At 43.4% G+C, this 19,129-nt stretch overlaps 1 protein-coding gene across 1 annotated transcript in view; it reads right to left on the bottom strand.

Moving 5' to 3' along the window:
- Positions 1–19,129, bottom strand: part of C3_1H2orf66 (chromosome 3_1 C2orf66 homolog) — a 129,571-nt gene that overhangs the window by 64,585 nt on the left and 45,857 nt on the right. The window contains exon 3 of the mRNA XM_069221378.1: positions 18,425–18,628. Coding sequence (XP_069077479.1) covers positions 18,446–18,628 — 183 coding nt within the window. The 3' untranslated portion in view covers positions 18,425–18,445. The remainder of the gene's footprint in view (positions 1–18,424; positions 18,629–19,129) is intronic.

Genomic DNA, 19,129 nt, shown 5'->3' with positions numbered 1-19,129 from the left:
CTGTAAAACTTCAAGAAAGAAAACTACACCAACTAAAGTACAAACAAATAATGCAGAGTGGCTCAGGAATGAACGCAAATCATCAGTGACAAATGATCTGCACACAGAGATTGTCAAGGGCTGCTTTTTATATGAGATGGCCCATTTAATGTGCTACCAACATTTTCATATGTTTTATTATGCATATGTTACACACACCAGTGCAATAGTGTATCTTACAGTTTCACTCTTATGGGACCTTATTGGGCCCTATTTATCCTGAAACATCTCTCACAGAACACTGCTAAGTAAATTACATTACCGATAGTGAGCCTTGGATTAGTATGCCTTAATCAAAACATATGTTTACCACAAGTGATACCTAGGTAAATTACATTACTGATAGTGAGCCTTGGATTAGTATGCATTGATCAAAACATATGTTTACCACAAGTGATACCTAGGTTCCCTATCCAGACCCACTACTATCACAACAAGCCATTGCTGAACTAACCCATGCCAATTGTTGGGTACATTGGAGTTCAATGTTTTTTTCACTTTTATATGTTTCTCCCTTATCAGAAAGCGTGCTACACTGTTGCACTATGCACTGTGCCACCAATGTCTGTGGTCAGCTTATGCCATGCCAAAAGCCAGGATTAACTTCATACAACATATTTTTTCCACTTGGCTTGTGTTTCATTTTATTGTAAGCGCCAGTCTTAGGGGCACATTTACTTTCATGCAACGCAGAGCAGCAAGCAAAGTTGTTTCACTGAGTTGTGTGAAAGGGAGAGAGATGAAATGCTCCATACTTACAAGGATATGAAGCATTACTGCTTTCTACTTGCGCTGGTGCACTTTGTGCTGACACATATGCAAAATCTTATTTCAAGTGGGCATTCTAAAGAATAGTTTGCCTTGGAAGTTTGGTAAGACCCACAAAAGTACATTTATGGGCATTCTGAAACTCCTTTCCCAATTATTTTCCCTCTCTAAATGGTCAGAGATTTAATCCAGCCAAGGAAAAGACAAAGGATCATCCCCAGAATTTCTGGTTGAGTAGCAGAACAGCTTTCCTCATGGTGAAAAATGTTATCTTTTTGGAGAAAATCAGATGTGCATGTGCACAGAAGGCTCCATTACCCCAGTGCACAGTTCTCGTCTACAAAAAACTGCATACCGGGGGAACAGGAGTCTTTGGAAGGTGTCACAAGGTATTTCTGGAACAACACCTATTCCTGTTACCCTGTACATGGCATGCTTTCCAGGACTACTTCTGGGAATGTTTGTGAGTGAATAACATAGATATAAGTTCATATGATTATGTAAACATCCACCCAGATTTTTAACTTTTTTGGGTTAATTGGCCCCAGAGTATGGACTGCCTACTTACCTGTGTGATTGTACTGGGCAATTGTTTTTGATCTATTTTCTTTTCCCACATCAGCAAATTACAGCTTCAGAGCACCCCAAAAGCCAATGAGAATGGTGAGAAAGAGATGCAGTGAAAAGTTCAGTAGATGGCAGGGGTTTATGGAGAATTGAAAATAAAGGGCTGTCCTTCAGCATTCTTCTAACCTTCAAACTGTAAGGTTTGAGGTGGAGATAGGCTGGGAACGATTTTCAGAATCAGCAGCCTTAAAGTCGCAGGGATCCAACCCCAAAATAAATGTACTTTGGCTGATGGGTGGCCAGCAGGCTTTGGGTGGCCGTATATTTCCATGAAAAGCTATGTAGGTCTAGCTCATGATCTTAAACTCAATGCACGCCAGTAAGATGGTTCAGTGAGTTAACAGGCTATCGTCTGAGCAAAGCATGCTTAACCTTTAATTTAGTCAAGGTTCTTACACTGGATACCATTAAACTGAGTTATAGTAACACCTGTTATTTACAGCGTTGACCACATATTAGCACTTCTAAGTCATGTTGTACAGCAGCCTGAACTGATAACACTATATGTAAGAACATTAACAAAGCCAAATATGCAAGTGCTATTTATTTTTGTTAATGCTTTTTAAGAAGTGGATAGAAGGTTTGATGTGTGGAGGAGGAATAGGGGTGAAAGTAGCAACACAATGGATAACTTTTAAAAAATCATTTTATTGAACCTCAGATAAGACAGACAGCTATGCAAGCTGCCCATTTTGGTACTCCTGGAACAACCAGTTCCTGTGCTCTGTATTCTATTCTCATTTTAAACATGGGAAATCAGCAAAATAGAGATGTTGTTAGCAGAGCACTAAACGCATTCTCCCAAATCACTTGCTTGCTGTTGTCCTTTGCAGCACTGAAGAGAAACTAATGTCAGTCAGGGTGGGACTGGGAAAAGAAAATAGGCATGGGCAACAAAATAAAAGTAGCCCCCTGATATGGAACCCAAGGGGGTTACCTTGATCAAAGAGTGGGGGCCTAAGGGAAAAAGATGCTCCCAACCTGCATGAACATAAGCGCTCATATACTCCATTCCGGTTTTTCTTACTGCAACAGGAAGTCACCCGGCCACCTTATTTCTTCCCCTCACTTACGTCATAACACAGACCATTACACTGGCAATTGTAAACTTGTGAAGACACGCTGTGTACGTAATTTGCAGAGTATGGGAGACTGCATACATTTGTGCTTGCTGGAGGAAATGCTTTTTTAATATCAGAGAAAAAAACAGTAAAAGTTGGCCCAACAGACCATAATATTGGCCTCCAACAGCCAAAAAACTGGCACACCCAGATCTATCATTCCAGTCCGTCAGGCACATCCTGATTGCCCTATAGGCCAATCCAATGCAGAAGTCAGTACATTGGCCACTTTCTGCTCCTGTCCATTGTTTTATTGAGCCGGACAATTAGTCCACTGCGATGAACAGGAAGATGGGGAGCTTCTGGCAAAAGGAAGCCCAAATTGTAATTGTTTACTGCCTCTGTCATAAACTGTGCACCAAAACACTTATAATTTTAAGAATAATAATTTCTTTATTAATGGGTCAGTAAGCGATGTCCCAAAAGCAACTTCACTTTGCATTCCTTCCCTCTGTGTGTTTTCTTCTCTTTTCCAGTCACTTTGTAAACTCTGTATTTATTGCTTATCTGGTGATTTTAAGCCCTGTAAGGTCCTTGTAAGCAAAAGTAGCTCCTTACTGCACTTACATAAAGCTAAATTAAAAACAAGTAACAATGGGCGGTGGTCCAAGCAAGAACAGGAGGACTGGTTGGTACGTGGTAAGCAGCAACAAAATGGGGGGAAGGCGAGTGGATGCATGGACAGTGCATTCTGGTTAACAGAAGCAGTCGGGTCAGACAGGGGGTGTTAAGGCTTGCCAGACTGGGCAGCGTGATTTACAGTGATTAGCCATTTCATTTAGGTAGACATACTTTAGGTGGCCCATCACCAACATTGAGGATTTGAATTTGTGCTCGGTGTGCGCATGCCACGTGGCCAGACGTGGACTTCAGCTGGGAGGGGGGGCGTTATCCATGTAAACTATGATTAAAATACACTAGTAATTTCTGGGGACAGCTGGCTCTGCAGACACTGTGAGAGCAGTGGTGCATGGCTACAGAATCCTGACTGTGACCATGTGCATGGCCATATATCAGGGTCTGACCTGGGAGTAGCTGCAGCTGATTGAAGCATTATCTGAGCATGTCTAACGACACAGCATGCCAGTGGTGCTATGACGCTTATGAAGGTGCCTTGAGGAGTCAGGACTTTCAAACTGATGATGGCCATGTTGAAGTCTAAACTTTAGTAATGCTTTTAGTGACCCAGACATCAGCAGAAGGTTTCATGATTAACAGCTTAACGTAGAAAAGCTGCACTGACACATATTTTAAAAAGTACTCATGTTTTCATTTGTGGTGGTCACCATTGTGCCTACAGGATTCAGCAATGTGCTAATAAGATTTAACTGATGTCAAAGTATATTTTAGCCTTTGTATTAATTGCTAGTATGAAAACAAATTTTGTTCTCTAATGTTTAATGTGTGATTTATGAGTTTAAAGTTATGTGTGCATAAACATAATGCCTTAACAAGTTTGCAATTCTTAATTAAATGTTTTACTTATTCTGATGATATATTATTAATGTTGAATTTACAAGTTTGCATATTATATGTGTTTTATTAACAATTATATTAATGCATTATATTTTTTGTGTTAGCATAGGACATTCGCAAAGGCCAGCAACACCCTCCCTATTGCTGCCAACTCCCTCCAATTTGAAGAATTGAGGGACTCTCACTGTGACCATTCCCCCTGTACCTCCTGAGAATCCAGAGTTGCCCCCCAAATCCCATTGATTGGCGTCTGTTATAAGGATCAGGGTAAGGGGAGTGGCAGGAGATCCAAAATGGGAGTCCCTAGGAAAAGGTTCTGGGGGAAGAGCCACCACTGGAGAGCTAGAATGATGTTGGGTGTAACCAGGATCTGAACATTGTAATCTAGGGAAGCAGGAAACCAGTGAGCCAGAACATGATGGATCAATGGTTTGAGATGAAGACGTGACCAAGGAGAAACTGCCATGCTAGATGATATGAGACCCTGTAGTTGCAGCCATTGCTTGGCAGTAGCTGAATCTTCTGCAACAAGTAACTGAGCCAGGATTGGAGAGTGACGATCCTGTCTTCTGGCAGAAACAACCCCGATGAGCTGCCTCTGATGTACAGGAAGCAGATTCGATTTCTCCTGGTTCAGAAGGAGACCCAGAGAAGACAGTAGGTGACTGGTCCTATGAACATCTTCCTGGGCCTCAGACAAAGAAGATGCCACAGTTAACCAATCGTCTAAATAAGGAAACAATTGAACCCCAACCAAATGCACGTGAGTGACCACAAGAGCCAGTACTTTCAAGAAGATCCTCGGGGAGGATGACAGGCCGAAAGGAAGCACTCAGAACTGCAAATGGTTGTCGGCCACTGTGAAACAAAGGTACCTTTGAGATTGTGGATGAACAGGAATGTAAAAATAAGTGTCCTGTACGTCTATGGTGGCCGTGCAATCTGCTTGCGAGATGATCTACTGTAGTGTCACTATCTTGAATGGAAGGTGCTGCACAAAAGCGTTGAGCCTTTTTAGATCCAAATGGGTCGGAAACTTCTGTCCGGCTTCAGCACCGAAAAAAGATTAGAATAAAACCCTTGCCGATGTTGATGAGGGGGAACTGAAACAATGGCGTCCTTCTGAAGCAAGTTCTTGATCCCCAGATGAAGGGCTTGAAGCTTCACATGAGTCTTTGGCAATTACATCTGAACAAAGAAAGGCTCCATAGGAAGGATGTAAACCACAGTTTGGTAGCTCTTCTGGACAGCATTCAGCACACATCTATCTGAAACAATGGCTTGCCAATTTGGAACAAAGTGGGTGATTCTTTCTCCCACCATATCTGATTGATTGTGGATGGAAGCTGCTGTTGGGACTGCAGCTGCAGTCGGGATTTGCAACCTGCCGCAGCTCCAAACCACGAGCCTGGGTATGAATGGGTAAGTCATCAGCCAGTGGAGCACTGTACCATGAAAGGAATTCATCCTCCACTTGTTGCTTTTCATGGAACCCCAACATTTCTCTCATATGTCTCAGCATGTCCTGAAACTGAGAGCCCTGGACATATCTGCCTCTGGGACCCACATCCGAATCATCCTAATCTTCAGGAGACAGCTTTCGCTTCTTGGACTGTGATTGAGCCAAGGCTGAAGCAACAGCATTATCGATCAAACCCTGCAGCTCAGAGCCGGATACAGACAAGACTTTGTCCACCCCGACTGCTCTGCTGAAGTACTGGGAATTGGCTCTGTTGTGGCAGCGTTTTCCTGTTTAAATATGTTTCACAGCAACCATATCACAGCTCACGAGAGCACATTCCCAAAATATAAACATTTGCACAATGCCCAAGTGCATGGCTGTCCAATGTGCGCTCACACACAAGCACCAAGACCAGCGAGACAGAGTGCAAAATGGGACCGCAGTCATGCTCCGGAGCAGACAGGACACGCAGGCAGCAAAAGGCTCTCCATCTCAGCATAAGCACCTGACTGAGGAGCGCGAGTCCTGGCAGCAGTGACGGTAAAGTGACTGATATACCACCAGCCGTATTATGAGTTCCATAGGATATAATGGACTCGTAATACGGCTGGTGGTAAATCCGTCACTTTTCTGTCACTTTTGGGACGGATTAACACCTCCTCCAAAGTTAGAATAACCCCCTCAGTGTGTTCGTGGGCACTAATTCCAGAATTTCCTTGTTGTTTTAAGTAGGCATAAGCATGGTGTAGAGTTTGTTTTGGTATGCATACTGACATCTACTGGCCAACCTTTTATTTAAAATATTGAATTCCACAGTTTTTGGGATTTTTATAGTACGTTTAAACATCACGGCAGCTGGACCTCTGCTGTCACCTAATAACTGACTAACAACATTATAGGTTAGCTCCAGAAACACTCAGAATCTTCATATAAATATTTATACGAGGCTTCATAAAGATGAATGCTCCTCAAAAACAGCTGATGCACTTCTTCCTCAAATAAGTAAACATCAGAGAATGTATGCTACATCTGCATAATGATGGATTAAGGCCCAGATCACTGACGAGGGGCGAATGTTTGACATTGTTTATCATTCCAACCATCCTCTGCTCTTTTTGCATTGATCACCCCAAGTGGGAAGTGTATGCTCAGACGTGGGTCCCGTGCTCGCTATGGCATCTTACTCAAGCTAGCCTAGCTGATGAGTGATGATACCCTGAAACCGGTCCCAGAATGGCGGTTTCTGGTTCAGGGAGGACCTGACCTGGCCTGGCAGTCCAGGCACGGTCAACGCTGATTTGCATGTGGGTGGGTCCAAACTGGAATAGCTTGGCGAGCAAAAAAACAATAGATTTAGGCCAAGATCTCTGAATGTGGCAACATGTTTGACATTGTTCAATATTCTGTCTATCTTCTGTTCTTTTTGCATTTGTCACCCTATGCAGGAAGGGTATGCCTAGACATGGGTTCCACCCTCACTATGCCATCAGATTCAAGGTAGGCTAGCTGATGAAGGGTGATGCCCCAAAACTGGTCTCAGGATGCTTGTTTCTGGTCCAGGAAGGACCCGGTCTGGCAGTTCAGGCTGGACTGTTTCCATGGGGAGAAGGATCAAGACTGATTTGCATATGGGTGGGTCCAAACTGGAATGGCTTGATGAGCAAAAAACAATGGATTTAGGACCATATCTCTGACTGAGGCTGAATGTTTGACATTGTTCAGCATTCTGTCCATCTTCGGTTCTTTTTGCATTTGTTACCCTAAGTGGGAAGGGTATGCCCAGATGTGGGCCCCGTCCTCACTATGCCACCTGGCTAATGAGGGGTGATACTGCGAAACCGGTCCTGGGATGCTTGGTTCTGGTCCAGGGAGGACCTGGCCTGGCAGTTTGCAGGACTGTTCCCATGGGAATCAGGGTCAAGATTGATTTTCATGTGGATGGGTGCAAACTGGAACGGCGTGGCGAGCTAAAAAAACGATGGATTTAGACCCATATCTCTGAATGGGTGTGAATGTTTGATATTTTTCAGCATTCGGTCCGTCTTCTTTTTTTTTTTATCTGCATTGATGGCACTTTCATGGCTATGCTAATAGCTTGGTTTACCCTAGAGGGGGGAAGATGATCTTGCGGTTGAAAGGGTCATTTTAATTCCTTCATGCATTCCTAAACAGGTCCCAGAAACAACAAAGCTAATAACATTGAGAAATTGCATTTTAAAATGTTTCTCCCGTCTGTCTACGTGGGGGACCTCTTTTGAGAAATGGGATTGTTTCTGGCCCTTGAACATATTTTGCAGTAAAGAAAAATATTTTATACACTATTCTTTGTAGAATCTCATAACTCCCTCATTTTGTTGATTATTATATATTATTTCGGTTAGATCTTGGCACTTAAAGGCAAAAAATTGGCATCTTCATTCAATAGGCTCTTCCAACTACCCTTACTGATGCTTAGAGAAGTTCTATTTGTTACTAGTTAAGATGGTATTAATATAATATTCATATTTGTTTATCTATTAAAATGTCTATCATAGCATGTGTAATATTTGCAGTAGGTCCAGGGGGAAGTTGCCCATGTTAGCGGTGTCTCTGATCATTTAACCAAGCTTTCTATACGTCGAACATACTATACAGCTCATGGAGTGTCTTTCGAGACATATTGGCTTTGCTAATAAAAAAAAGCGATAAAATGTGGACAGCGCTAGCTGCATCGTTGTGCTTTTTTCCATGCCTTTCAGCCACGCTGAACAGCAGCACTATTGCTATTCGCCGTGGCTAACGGACATTGACATTCACAACGCTAATAGCTCTCAGATTACCAAGACCTATTGGCTTTCCCAATGCTAGTTAGCTATTGTCTTACTGCCTTGCTGAGCAGGTGTAGGCTGTTTTGGATGACGGTATTGTATTCCAGGGCACAGAGGGCACATGGTATCTCCAGATGGTAACATTGTATTTGACCCAGCAGTGCAGAGCGCTACGGTTTACTTATTTGTGATTTTATTTACAACATAGCAGAACTCTGTTTTTCCCTCTTGTGAAAATACATGCCTTTAAGTGTCTCGCAAGAGTTCAGGAGCTGCATTATTTAATTGCCCTAGTTACTAAGGGCAGCAGAAAGCTTTGGTGCCTTTGTGATTTGATCCACACGCCACGATGGAGGAGCTATCTGGTCCCTCGTCTGCTTTGCCTTCCTTGCAGTCCATTCAGCTGTCGACTGTGGTGCTTTGAAGGTGGGTTTCCTACCCAGGGATTCAGGAGAGCCTCCTCCTTCTAAGCTTCCACACCAGGATGAAGTCCCTTCACACAACCCTGAGGAAGAAGATAAACAAGGTTGTTTTGTGCAAGGGACAGAAATGGCTGAGATTTTCCAAAATATTAGAGGAAACTTGGATTTGCCTGTTCTTTACTTGAGTACTGACAAGGAACATTTATTTATAAAATACCATTGTCTGGATTCAGAGTCATTGCCACTTTCCAGTGCAGTGCACAAGGTGATGGCTTAAAAGTGGAAGAACACTGACAAATCCTTTTTTTTTTTACACGTTTTCTAAGCGTTACCCTTTATAAGGGTTTGCAGAGGAGTTTCCACCAATGGTGAAGGTGGATATTCTGATGGTTGGACTATCTTCTCGCGGGACAGTTATGCATTGCCCTTAGATCAAGTGAATATTAGGGTTGAAGAGGCTGTAAAGAGGGCTTACTCTGCACTGAGTTCTCGGTGCAAGTTAATGCCAGTTGATTTACACTGTCCAGTAATTACTGAAGGATTCTCATGCCCTAGCAGAGCAGGTGTAATAGGGACAGGATACATTTTCTCTCTTGGCTGTTATGGGATCTCAGGTCCAATTTCTCCCTGATATCTCCTTTGATAACTTGTGTGCATGTGCAGCAGCAGCATTTGGGGCTGTCATAGATGCTTGTCGTCATATCATGATGCTGGCCTGGAAAGTGGACTGGTCCCAAATGACTGTCCTCATGAAGTTGCCTTCTGAAGATCTTTGGATCCCAGCTTGAGGACATGGTATAAAAGTCAGTGGAGAGCTAGAAATTGCTAGCTCCATTGCACCAGTTCTTGAGGGGTGGAGGTTTGGGGTATTGTAGAGCCTTTGTATCTTTCGAGGCAGTGATCATGACCAGGGGGCTCTAACACTGACAAATCACAGTTCCAGCATCAGGGTCCTTAGCTCCACTTCCTCCAAAGGCTTGACTATGCCACTCTTCCGGTGGGGGGATGATTATTGTTCTTTCAACAAGAGGGTAATCATTCAGATGTCTGGACTCTTCAGACTGTTTCAGAGGGATATCACATCAACTTTTCCATCCTCCCTCACGTCATCTTTCGTCAGACTCCTCTGCCAAGGCAGGCATGACTTTCTGGTTTCCAGCTCCTATTGGAAAAGTAAAAATCATTCCAATTCTTCCAGATGAACAGGGCCTTTGTTTTTAATTCTATTCTCGTTTTTGCCAGAAGAGTGTCAGGAGATTATCGTCCGGTCCTGGACCTCAAAAGGCTGAATCATTTAATTTCTCACTGATCATTCAAGATGGTAACTGTTCAGATTATCCTTCAAATGGTAAATCAAGTTGACTTCTTAGCATTCCCTTGAAATGTTGGATGCTTTTTTTGCATGTTCTCAACTTTCTCTCCCCTCCTCCCCTAGAAGCTCTTGCGGTTTGCCATGAAGGGGAATCATTACTAATTCCAGATCCTGCCATATGGCCTTTTCTCAGCTCCAAGGGCGTTTTATCAAGCTCTTGGAGCCTTTGGTGGCCATTTTACATTCTCCAGGTATTCATGTATACTCCTATCTTGATAACTGGCTGATTGTGTCTTTGTCTATTCCTCAAGGGAAGGACCATGTTCAACAGTCCTGCAAATTTCTGATGAGATACAGGTTCCTCCAGAACTATAAAAGTCACACCTTCATGGGACTTTGTTTCAGACAGACCTGGGGAAATCCCTCTGGTCCAAGGACTGAAAGAGCACCCTCGCGTCTTGCCTGTCCTCTCTGTTGTCACAGACTTCTGCACCAGCTAGATTTTGACTAAGGGGCCAGAACAAGATGGTTTCGACATTGGCCATCCTTTCCTGGAGCCAGCTCTGTTTGTATCCCTTAGTCCGCCACCTCTTACAGTACTAAAACCCCCCTGCCTCAGGATTAAAAGGATTTGGTCTCGGTCACACCTCCCATCTCACATCTCTCAGACCTCAAATGGTGGCTTTAGTCTCAGAGCCTAGAGAGAGGCTGCTTTCTGAATCCTCCCCCTTCCACGATCCTCACCACAGATGCCAGTTGGGTGGGCTGGGAAGCAATTTGGGAGGGTCGACAAGTCCTGGGAAGATGGAACTCCCTAGTGAAGCTTCAATCTTCCAACTGGATAGAGCTGGCATCTGTTTGAAGGCTTTCTTTTGGTTCTCTCCACTTCTTCAGTCCTGCTGTGTGTCTTCAGACAGACAAATAAGTGGTCATGTCGTATATTGCAACCCGATTTTGTCTTCTGTACATGCTGTATAATGTCTGATACGATCTTATTAACTTTGCAGATGCAGCACCTATAATGTGTTCTGTGGTTATTTCGATTTTGAGTTTTGATCAATCATCGCCTGCTTGTGTATTGGCTCTTTCTGTAAGGATTCCGGGAGGAAGACGGACGAGAAAGTAGTAATGCTGTTATTTATCAGTAATCTTCATTACTGTGAGCTCAAGCCTTCTTGTCGCAGTGCTGAGCCGTTTCTTGGCTTAGTCATGTCAGAAAGGGGTCATCTCTAGTTCCTCCTTTTATGAATGCAGGGAATGGGGGCAATCTTGGAGGAAATGTTTTGTTTTAAGGTAGGGAATGGTGTTCTGTCAAGCAGGGGAACTGCTAACTCAGTAAGGACTGCAACAGAAAGAGACAGACTCGAAGTAATGAAGATTACCAGTAAGTAAACGGGTCATGAACATAACATAGCATAACACGTGAATTACATCATACAGTATGCTAGTATATTAATTAAGTAGCGTAAATTAACATTTTGTGAATCACAAATATGAATTTCCATTCAGAAATCTGGAAGATTTACGAGGAGATGCATTGCTGCCTAGCGCCTTGGGAACATTCTTTTAATTTTCATCAATAATTTCTTTGAGGTGCAGAAGAGGTTACTAATGTTGATCATGGGGCATGGCTCAGTCAGCAGCCATCATCTGGAGCTTGGGTGAAAGCAGGAAGAATATTTGTCATCTATCAGAGAAAAGGTAGACTATCCAGCTGAAGGCTCTGTTCTAGGTTCTCTTGTAGGGCCAGTGTTTGATTAAGATGAGAGGTTTATATTGTCAGAGGTGGTCAGGACATTAACGAGGATGGGAGCTACAAGTCTCTCTGGCATTGCCAGTTTTTCAGGGTAATCCTTTACAGATATTAAGGGAGTCTTAAGCCCCTCTGGATGGACGGAAACAGGCTTTGTAGTTGTTATGTTATGTTGATTTGTAAAGCGCATTGATCTCCCCTGAGGATATCCAGGCGCTTGAGCACGAGTGGGTGCACGGTTCCTGCTGAGTTATTTGAAAAGCCAGGTCTTCAGCTCCTTAGGAACTTAAGGGAGGAGGTGGCCCATATGTGGTGAGGGAGGTTGTTTCATGTTTTGGGTGCTATTTAGGAGAACAAACAACCACCTGTTCTGTTTTTTTACTGCAGGGTTGGGTGTGCAATCAAGAGTGTAGGTGCCTGGTCAGCTGGTGGAAGTGTAAGAGGCTGTTAAGGTATGCTGGTTTCATGTTGTGTAGAAATGTGTATGCGTGAATGAGGAGTTTGAATTGTCTGCGTTTTGAATGGGGAGCCAGTGGAGCTCCTTGAGGTGTGGTGCGATGTCAGTGCATTGGGGGAAGTCCAGTTTAAGTCTTGCAGCGGTTTTCTGGATGATCTGGAGTCTTTGTAGGAGTTTCTTGGAGACTCCAGTGTAGAGTGAATTGTCATAGTCAAGCCTGCTTGTGATGAGTGCTTTGGTGGTGGTCGGTCTAGTGTTCTGTGCCAGCCACTTGAAGATCTTTTGTAGCATGCGTAGGATTTGGAAGGTTGTGGAAGCAGGCAGCAATCACTGCATTGACTTTTGCTGTCATGATGAGTTGGTCATCTAGGATGATCCCCAGATTTCTCGCGTGGTCAGTGGGTGTTGGTCCAAACTCGAAGTCCCATGGGGAGGACATGCTTTCGAAGATCAGAACTTCTGTCTTGTCGGAATTCAGCTTCAAGCTGTTTTTTCTCATCCAGTCCGCTACCAGGGTCATGCAGTTTGTGAAGCTAGATCTAGAAGTGGTTATTTTTTCCATCAGGGAGAGGGTGAGTTGGGTGTCGTCAGCCTATATGATTATAGAGATTTGGGATCAGATGATGTAGTTGCTCTATGTGTGGAGCAGAAAAACGATGTTTGAAAGGCGAGCTTGATTTTATCTGATTTTCAGAGACCAGGGTGGGTGTCTCAAGCCAGCATTTTATGTAAGCAGTTTTAAATTCGATTGGTATTGTCCCAATTGTATGTTTTAGCTACAGGCAGCTTTAAGTGTCTGTATGGAGATATTTTGTTTCCATTACAGAACATATTCTTACAGTGGTTTGAAACAGCCCCTTAGTCATGATTGGAGGTGTTTGTTATACATTTCAGTTCTCTGCTCTTGATTAATTAGCTTTCCTCCCTGGAGCAATTGATTATCAGTATTCTAGTTGGATGAGTTGTATCCTTCCACTGTATATTTGAGGAGGCTTTTTTGAATTTAAGCACTCCGTTGGAATGCATGTTTGTTTTTCTTGCTCTCTCCTTCTTTTTCCTCTTTCCCCATGCTCTCCCTGCAGGCCCTGATGCTCTCTGACCCGCTACCGATTCTGCTTCTCATCCCACTTCCCATGTTTTCATTTTTTATTATTGTAATTATTTTAGGAGGGCCCCTCTTTCAGTAGAAAGAGCAGCATTATAACCACCTGGCCTGGGACTGCCACTTGTGTGCTTCGTGTGCCTGCTCCCTTCTCCACATCCCTGGCATTTAGAGAGTGCCACCGGCTGGAACAGTGACAGTGCTCTAGAGCTGGCACACGCTGAGGCCAGTCTTCCCCCCTGCAGGTTCCCACAGCTTTAGAGCACCACCAGCACATAGTGGGCACCTCTGCCCCTCCCACAGGAGCCCCCTTAAAGTGAACACAATAGGGGCTGGTGTTCTGTGCTCCAGTGACATGTGAGGTACAGGGGCACAAAACAGGTCCCTGCAGCTCCTGTGTCACAGGTGGCATCTAAGGTTCAGAGAACCCCATTTCATCCCAAAGCTATGAGTATCAGTGAGATATGAGGGGATGAGGGGTCCCTCAAAGCATTCTGCAGAGGGGCACCCATCATGTTTCATTACACCACAGATGAGGGGTTCTTCTGTGCCAAGCACCATTGTGGACCTACTACATTAGTGACAAGGAAACACATTTTCTAGTCTGTTAATTATTCGCCCTGAAGAAGCAGTGTCTAGTGTTTTGTTTCACACAATATTTCATAGCACCAAGAGAGGTCTCCAGACACAGGAATGTTTGCCTGTCAAGGTTTTGGGGTGGTTTTAGGAATTGTTTCCAAGGAAGGAGAGGTTGGTATGAGACCCCTTACAAGTAAAGCACAGTTTTGTTGCCAGAGAAGTAGTGCCAAAATAGGGAAGCAAAGGAGAGGGAGCCATATGTGTGACTGTTTTTATTGACCGGCAGGTAAGACAGAGTTGTCGAACAAATAAATCTTCCATCCAAGTCAGTTAGAACTAGTCCTCAAAAGAAGAGGAGTCGGCATAATCCCTGACATTTTCGCCTCAGATAAAATAAATGCATTTTTTATATTTTATATGCTCTTAGATCGAAGAGCCGGCCCAAAAAATAATAACTATTTTTTTAAATAGCGCTATATGCCACAGCACTATTTTAAGTACTCTAAATAGTCCTTGTGATGAGACAGTGCACCTGATGACCCAGTAGGACTATTTAAAAAAGTCATATGTCAGGCTCCCTCTGAAAGGACAGTGGGTGTGGGAGAGAGATAGTCATGTGACTGCAAAGGGTGTCTTTCAAAAGCTGCTAGAGCTGTAGTAGTCACATCACGCATCAAAGCCTCAGAATGGCGTGGAATATAAGGGAAAAGTCAGTCACGTGTCAGTCGGTGATACCACAGAGATTACACTATAGCTAAGGCCTAGTCAAGAGGCGGATATGGCTTTGACAGAGTCAGTCACATTGTAGTTGAGAGGATGGAATGGCTGGCGTATGGTAAGTCGCATCTGTCACCTGTTTCCCTGACTGGCACAGAGTATGAGGAATATTCAGTCCCATGTCAGTTGCTGTTACTATTATTCTGAGGTACCCTCAGTTAAGAATCTTGGGGATCAGTTTGCAGGGTCAGCCACAACAGTGCTTAAGTTGCGCAGGCGTTTGTCGGTGGTCGGCGCTAGCAAGTATTTCTCAACACCGGCACTTCTTATTTATGACAGTTCACCATGTGGTGGCACTGCCTGCCTATTGTTTTAATAGAAAAGATTGGCAGAACGTTTATTAATTCAACACAAAATGTCCAATTTGTATGAATAGGTGCTTAGTAAATAGCACTGACACTGGCGTTCAGGTAGCACTGGCTTGAGAAGCGGATGGCGCATAAGGAGGTGCACTGTCTGTGTGCTAGAAAAAGATGGCACACAGTGAGTGAGCTCTCTGAGGGGGATCCTTTGAAAGTGGACATAGGGTTCCAATGACCATTCACTACACCAGCCTGCACAGAAATCTCTGCCCCCTCAGCCCTTTCGAAAGCAGGCTGGGTGCCACCTGCACTGTGTAAGGCGGACCAGCTGGTTCAAACACCCAGTCCACCTTTTACTAATGCACTGCCCACCGCACCCCGGGCAGGTGCGAGTTCATGGCTGAGGCAAAGTCGAGAGGCACACCCATTTGAAACAGCAGGATCAGATACACTTTCAGATGCAAAAGCTATATTGTACTGGAAGTTTACCCTAGTGCTGTGCCACACCCCTTTGCGCCATCCCCTCTCTAACGTATGCAAGGGGGTGCATGTGGGGCAGACCAGCCTAAAAACCTTAGGTTCTGGTGCAAAACCAGACTTACTAAAATAGTGCCATCTGGTCTTGCCCCATATCCTAACATCAGACAAAAGCAGAATCAAGGAAAGGTTCAATTGGTATATTGCCTGATATACCTGAATGACGCATCTGAAATGTCTGACCCTTGCACTGATATCTACACTTTGGGATTTCTACTGGAGGGTGTACCTTCAGTTCAAAGCGTATACTAGACAGTGCAGACTCACCTTTGATCCACAGTAAAAGGCTGTGCATGATGCAGAACTCTCAGATTTAGAGTGAATGGCATCAATGACTTCATCTGCAGGCAGCTTTTATTAAATCTGATGTACTTCTGTCTTAAGTGTAATGCAAAGTTACAATGTTTCACATGTACTCCTTCGCATAAAGGACAGTAAATCTGGACCACGGTATTCCAAATGGAGGCCTGCACTAAGGGAAAAGGGTTTGAGCGTTCACCTTAGTGCAAAGCTCTAAGTGTGGATTGAATGGTATAGAGTTAGTTATCGTGTATTTTTGTTGTCAGTTTGGCGTTTGTTGTGTATGTGGGTGATATGGGAGGGAAAAGAGTTTGCTAGGGGGCTGATGCAGATTTGTAATGGGTATTTATTCATGGTGGATTTTGATGGGGTTCTTGGCTTCCCTCACTCTCAACATTTCTAATATAGTCAGGTTTGTTATCCACTGTACTGATATCACACCACTCTTGGGCTTGAAAGGTGGAAGAGGCATGATTAAGATTTGTCTCCATGTCTGTTATTTTAATGGTTTTGTATAGGAAGGGTGCAAGGAAGGTTTGACCAGGACATGAGACAATAAAATAGTTTCCTACATTTAGGTTATTCTGGTTTTACCTTAGAGAGAGAACACTGTTTCATAAATGTGGCCCATTAAGTGAGTGGTCTATAGGGTTAGAAGCCTCGACCTACACCAAGGGCCGCAGGTCGAGGACTCCACGTTTCTCCATGAGATTGTTTGTGGCTTGCTTGTCTAATTAAAGCAGATATGGAGTAAACATCGGAAGTTAACGTAAAGTTGGTATATAAAGATTGTTTCAAAAGGATCAGTGCATTAGTGAAGGAGAGTCTGCTGTTTAACCACAGTGGTTTTTCTGGGTACACGTCGGTATGCACTTTCATGTCCATGTTTGTTCATGATTAACTCCTGGACTCTAAAGAATCTCAAGTGTAAATGCGTTTCACTGCAATCTCTTATCCAGTAGAGTTTCCTACATGTAAATTAAGGCCACAGACATTGTGATCCTACAGGAAGTGTAGGACTTTGGTTGAGTGGAGGTTGTGTAAGAGGGAAAGATATCTCGAGTCTGTGTGGTCATTAAACAATAGGCACTAACAGTCTCCAAGGGCTGACTAACTTTTGCTGCCTTCCTTGTGTGGATGGTTTTGTAAGATAAAATGTATTTTGGTGTTTCGTGAGTGGTTGGCTAGGGGTGACAGTTATTGGTGGGCAGTCTATTAAGTGGTGTTTTATTTATGGGGAGATGGTATTCTGGGGCGCATTAATCTTGGCTGCATTATTGATGTGGCATCTCCATGCACTGCTGATCGGGCTTGCTTTACAGGCTCCCATTTTATACTAAGGTTTACTTTTATGTTTAAAGTCGCTCTGCTGGGTCTGTTCTTCAATTTCTCCATGAATTGAATCGCATATGAGGCATCACATCAGTAAAAATAGCCAATAATTATACATGCTGGGATCCCTCAGATGCATGTAACAAAGGGAAACCTCCTAGGACAACTGAAGACAACAGATCCCTTTCCTTTTAATGCATTCCTATTAAGAACATTGCATAAGCAGTAAAAGAGACTGGCACGGGTAAGCCCTAGCCCGGATGAACATCCCCCTTGAGAAAGCCCTTGGCAGACCTGTCATTAGAAGGTGAACCCCTTGTTGACTGAATCTCCTGCTTTAAATAGGAAACAGAATATTGTTTTTAGAAACCCGTGTTATCTGCATAATAAGCACCTCTGCAAGATGCAAATGAACTGGTCTGGACTGTATTTTGTACCCAAAGAAAACTATGTAGACACAGAATTAATAATAATATCAACCATCTATAATACCTAGACATTATATATCTGTGATATTCAGTGCCAGGATCTCCATTCTGTAAATTGCATGCTCTAGTTATTGATGTCAGAGACTCGCCTAAGGGAGGGCGTTCAGTCTGCCCCCTTCTTTGCTACAACGAAAGTAATGAATTGAATTATCACAATATGAATTAGTTGAACGGTGATAGGCATCACGATACTGTACAGAAACCGGGCAAAATATATTAGGTTCCCTAGCGCATGATCTCCGTATGAAAGCACATTGTATAAAAAAAACAGGTGCCCTTTTCAGTTATAAAATGCAAAGAATAATATATTCATGGTCCTAAATATTTATTTTTAAATGTGTCAGGGCGGGAAAGAAAAAGGTAAAAATATATTTTCCAAGTGATTCAACACCATAACCGATATTCTAAGAAAAAAAACATTAAAATACAGAATCTAAACCAAACCAAACATTTGCTAAGCGTTCACAAAGAGTTCACAATTTAAACCGACATTTTAAAGGGCACATCATTCCTTCGACACAATATCTATTTGACTTACTGATACAACTGAGAAGGTAGACCTCAAAAATGTTTGCTCAAAATGTGTGCCATTCCAAGCCAAAAACGTGGTTCCCTTCTGGGGCTGCAGACGCTAGGTCATGCAATAGTATCAGCGGTGTGAGAACACATTGTTTAATGCGAGGTAGATATGCTGCTGCTATTATAAAGTGCGAGTCAGACATAAAGGACGGACAAGGGTGTTCAGAGGTAACATGGCTCTTACGTTGTTCAGCGGCTCCTTTTTTCAACCTTTGAGGTATTTCGGTGAAAGATGTTTCTGTCCTGCATAGTCCGCAAACGCAGACGCGATGGGGTCAGAGTAGAAAGCCACTGACATCGGCCTCCCATTATCCAGCGAGAAACTGTTGGGGAATTTGTCGACATCAACGCCTCGCCCTGAGAAATAGGCCTGGAGAGTCCGGAAAAACTGAGGACAAAAAGAAAGACTGCCTTTAGAGCAGAGACTGCGAATTACAATTAAGTAACTTTGGAGATGTTTGATGATATTTTCTAAAAACAATCGGCATACCTCCATATGCCCACGGAAACCCTCACATGTGAAAACCAACACAAAAATAAATGTTGTATCTACTATACTTGATACTAGAGTTGACTCCATCAAAAACACCCCCGTTTTTGACCGATAAGAGAAACAAGGGAAAAGGAGAGAAACACCTCCTCCCTCCTTTGTAACTACTACAGTTAATTTATGTGTGCAGCACCATGACATAAGCCTTTATGTACACACTTCTTATAATGAAATGTGCATCTTTTTTATTTGTCGTATCCCGTTTATACTTTAGAAATGATCTTCAGCCACCTTCCATCCTTGGGCCTTTAGAAGCTCCTCTTTCCATTAGGTCCCTGCAGAGAAGTTATTTACATTACTACCAGGAGGCACTGTAAGATTCAAAGGAAGTCAAATGTT

This window comes from Pleurodeles waltl, chromosome 3_1 (genome assembly GCF_031143425.1).
Source record: "Pleurodeles waltl isolate 20211129_DDA chromosome 3_1, aPleWal1.hap1.20221129, whole genome shotgun sequence".
In the NCBI taxonomy this organism is placed as follows: domain Eukaryota; kingdom Metazoa; phylum Chordata; class Amphibia; order Caudata; family Salamandridae; genus Pleurodeles; species Pleurodeles waltl.
This window is presented reverse-complemented; position numbering and strand designations above follow the sequence as displayed.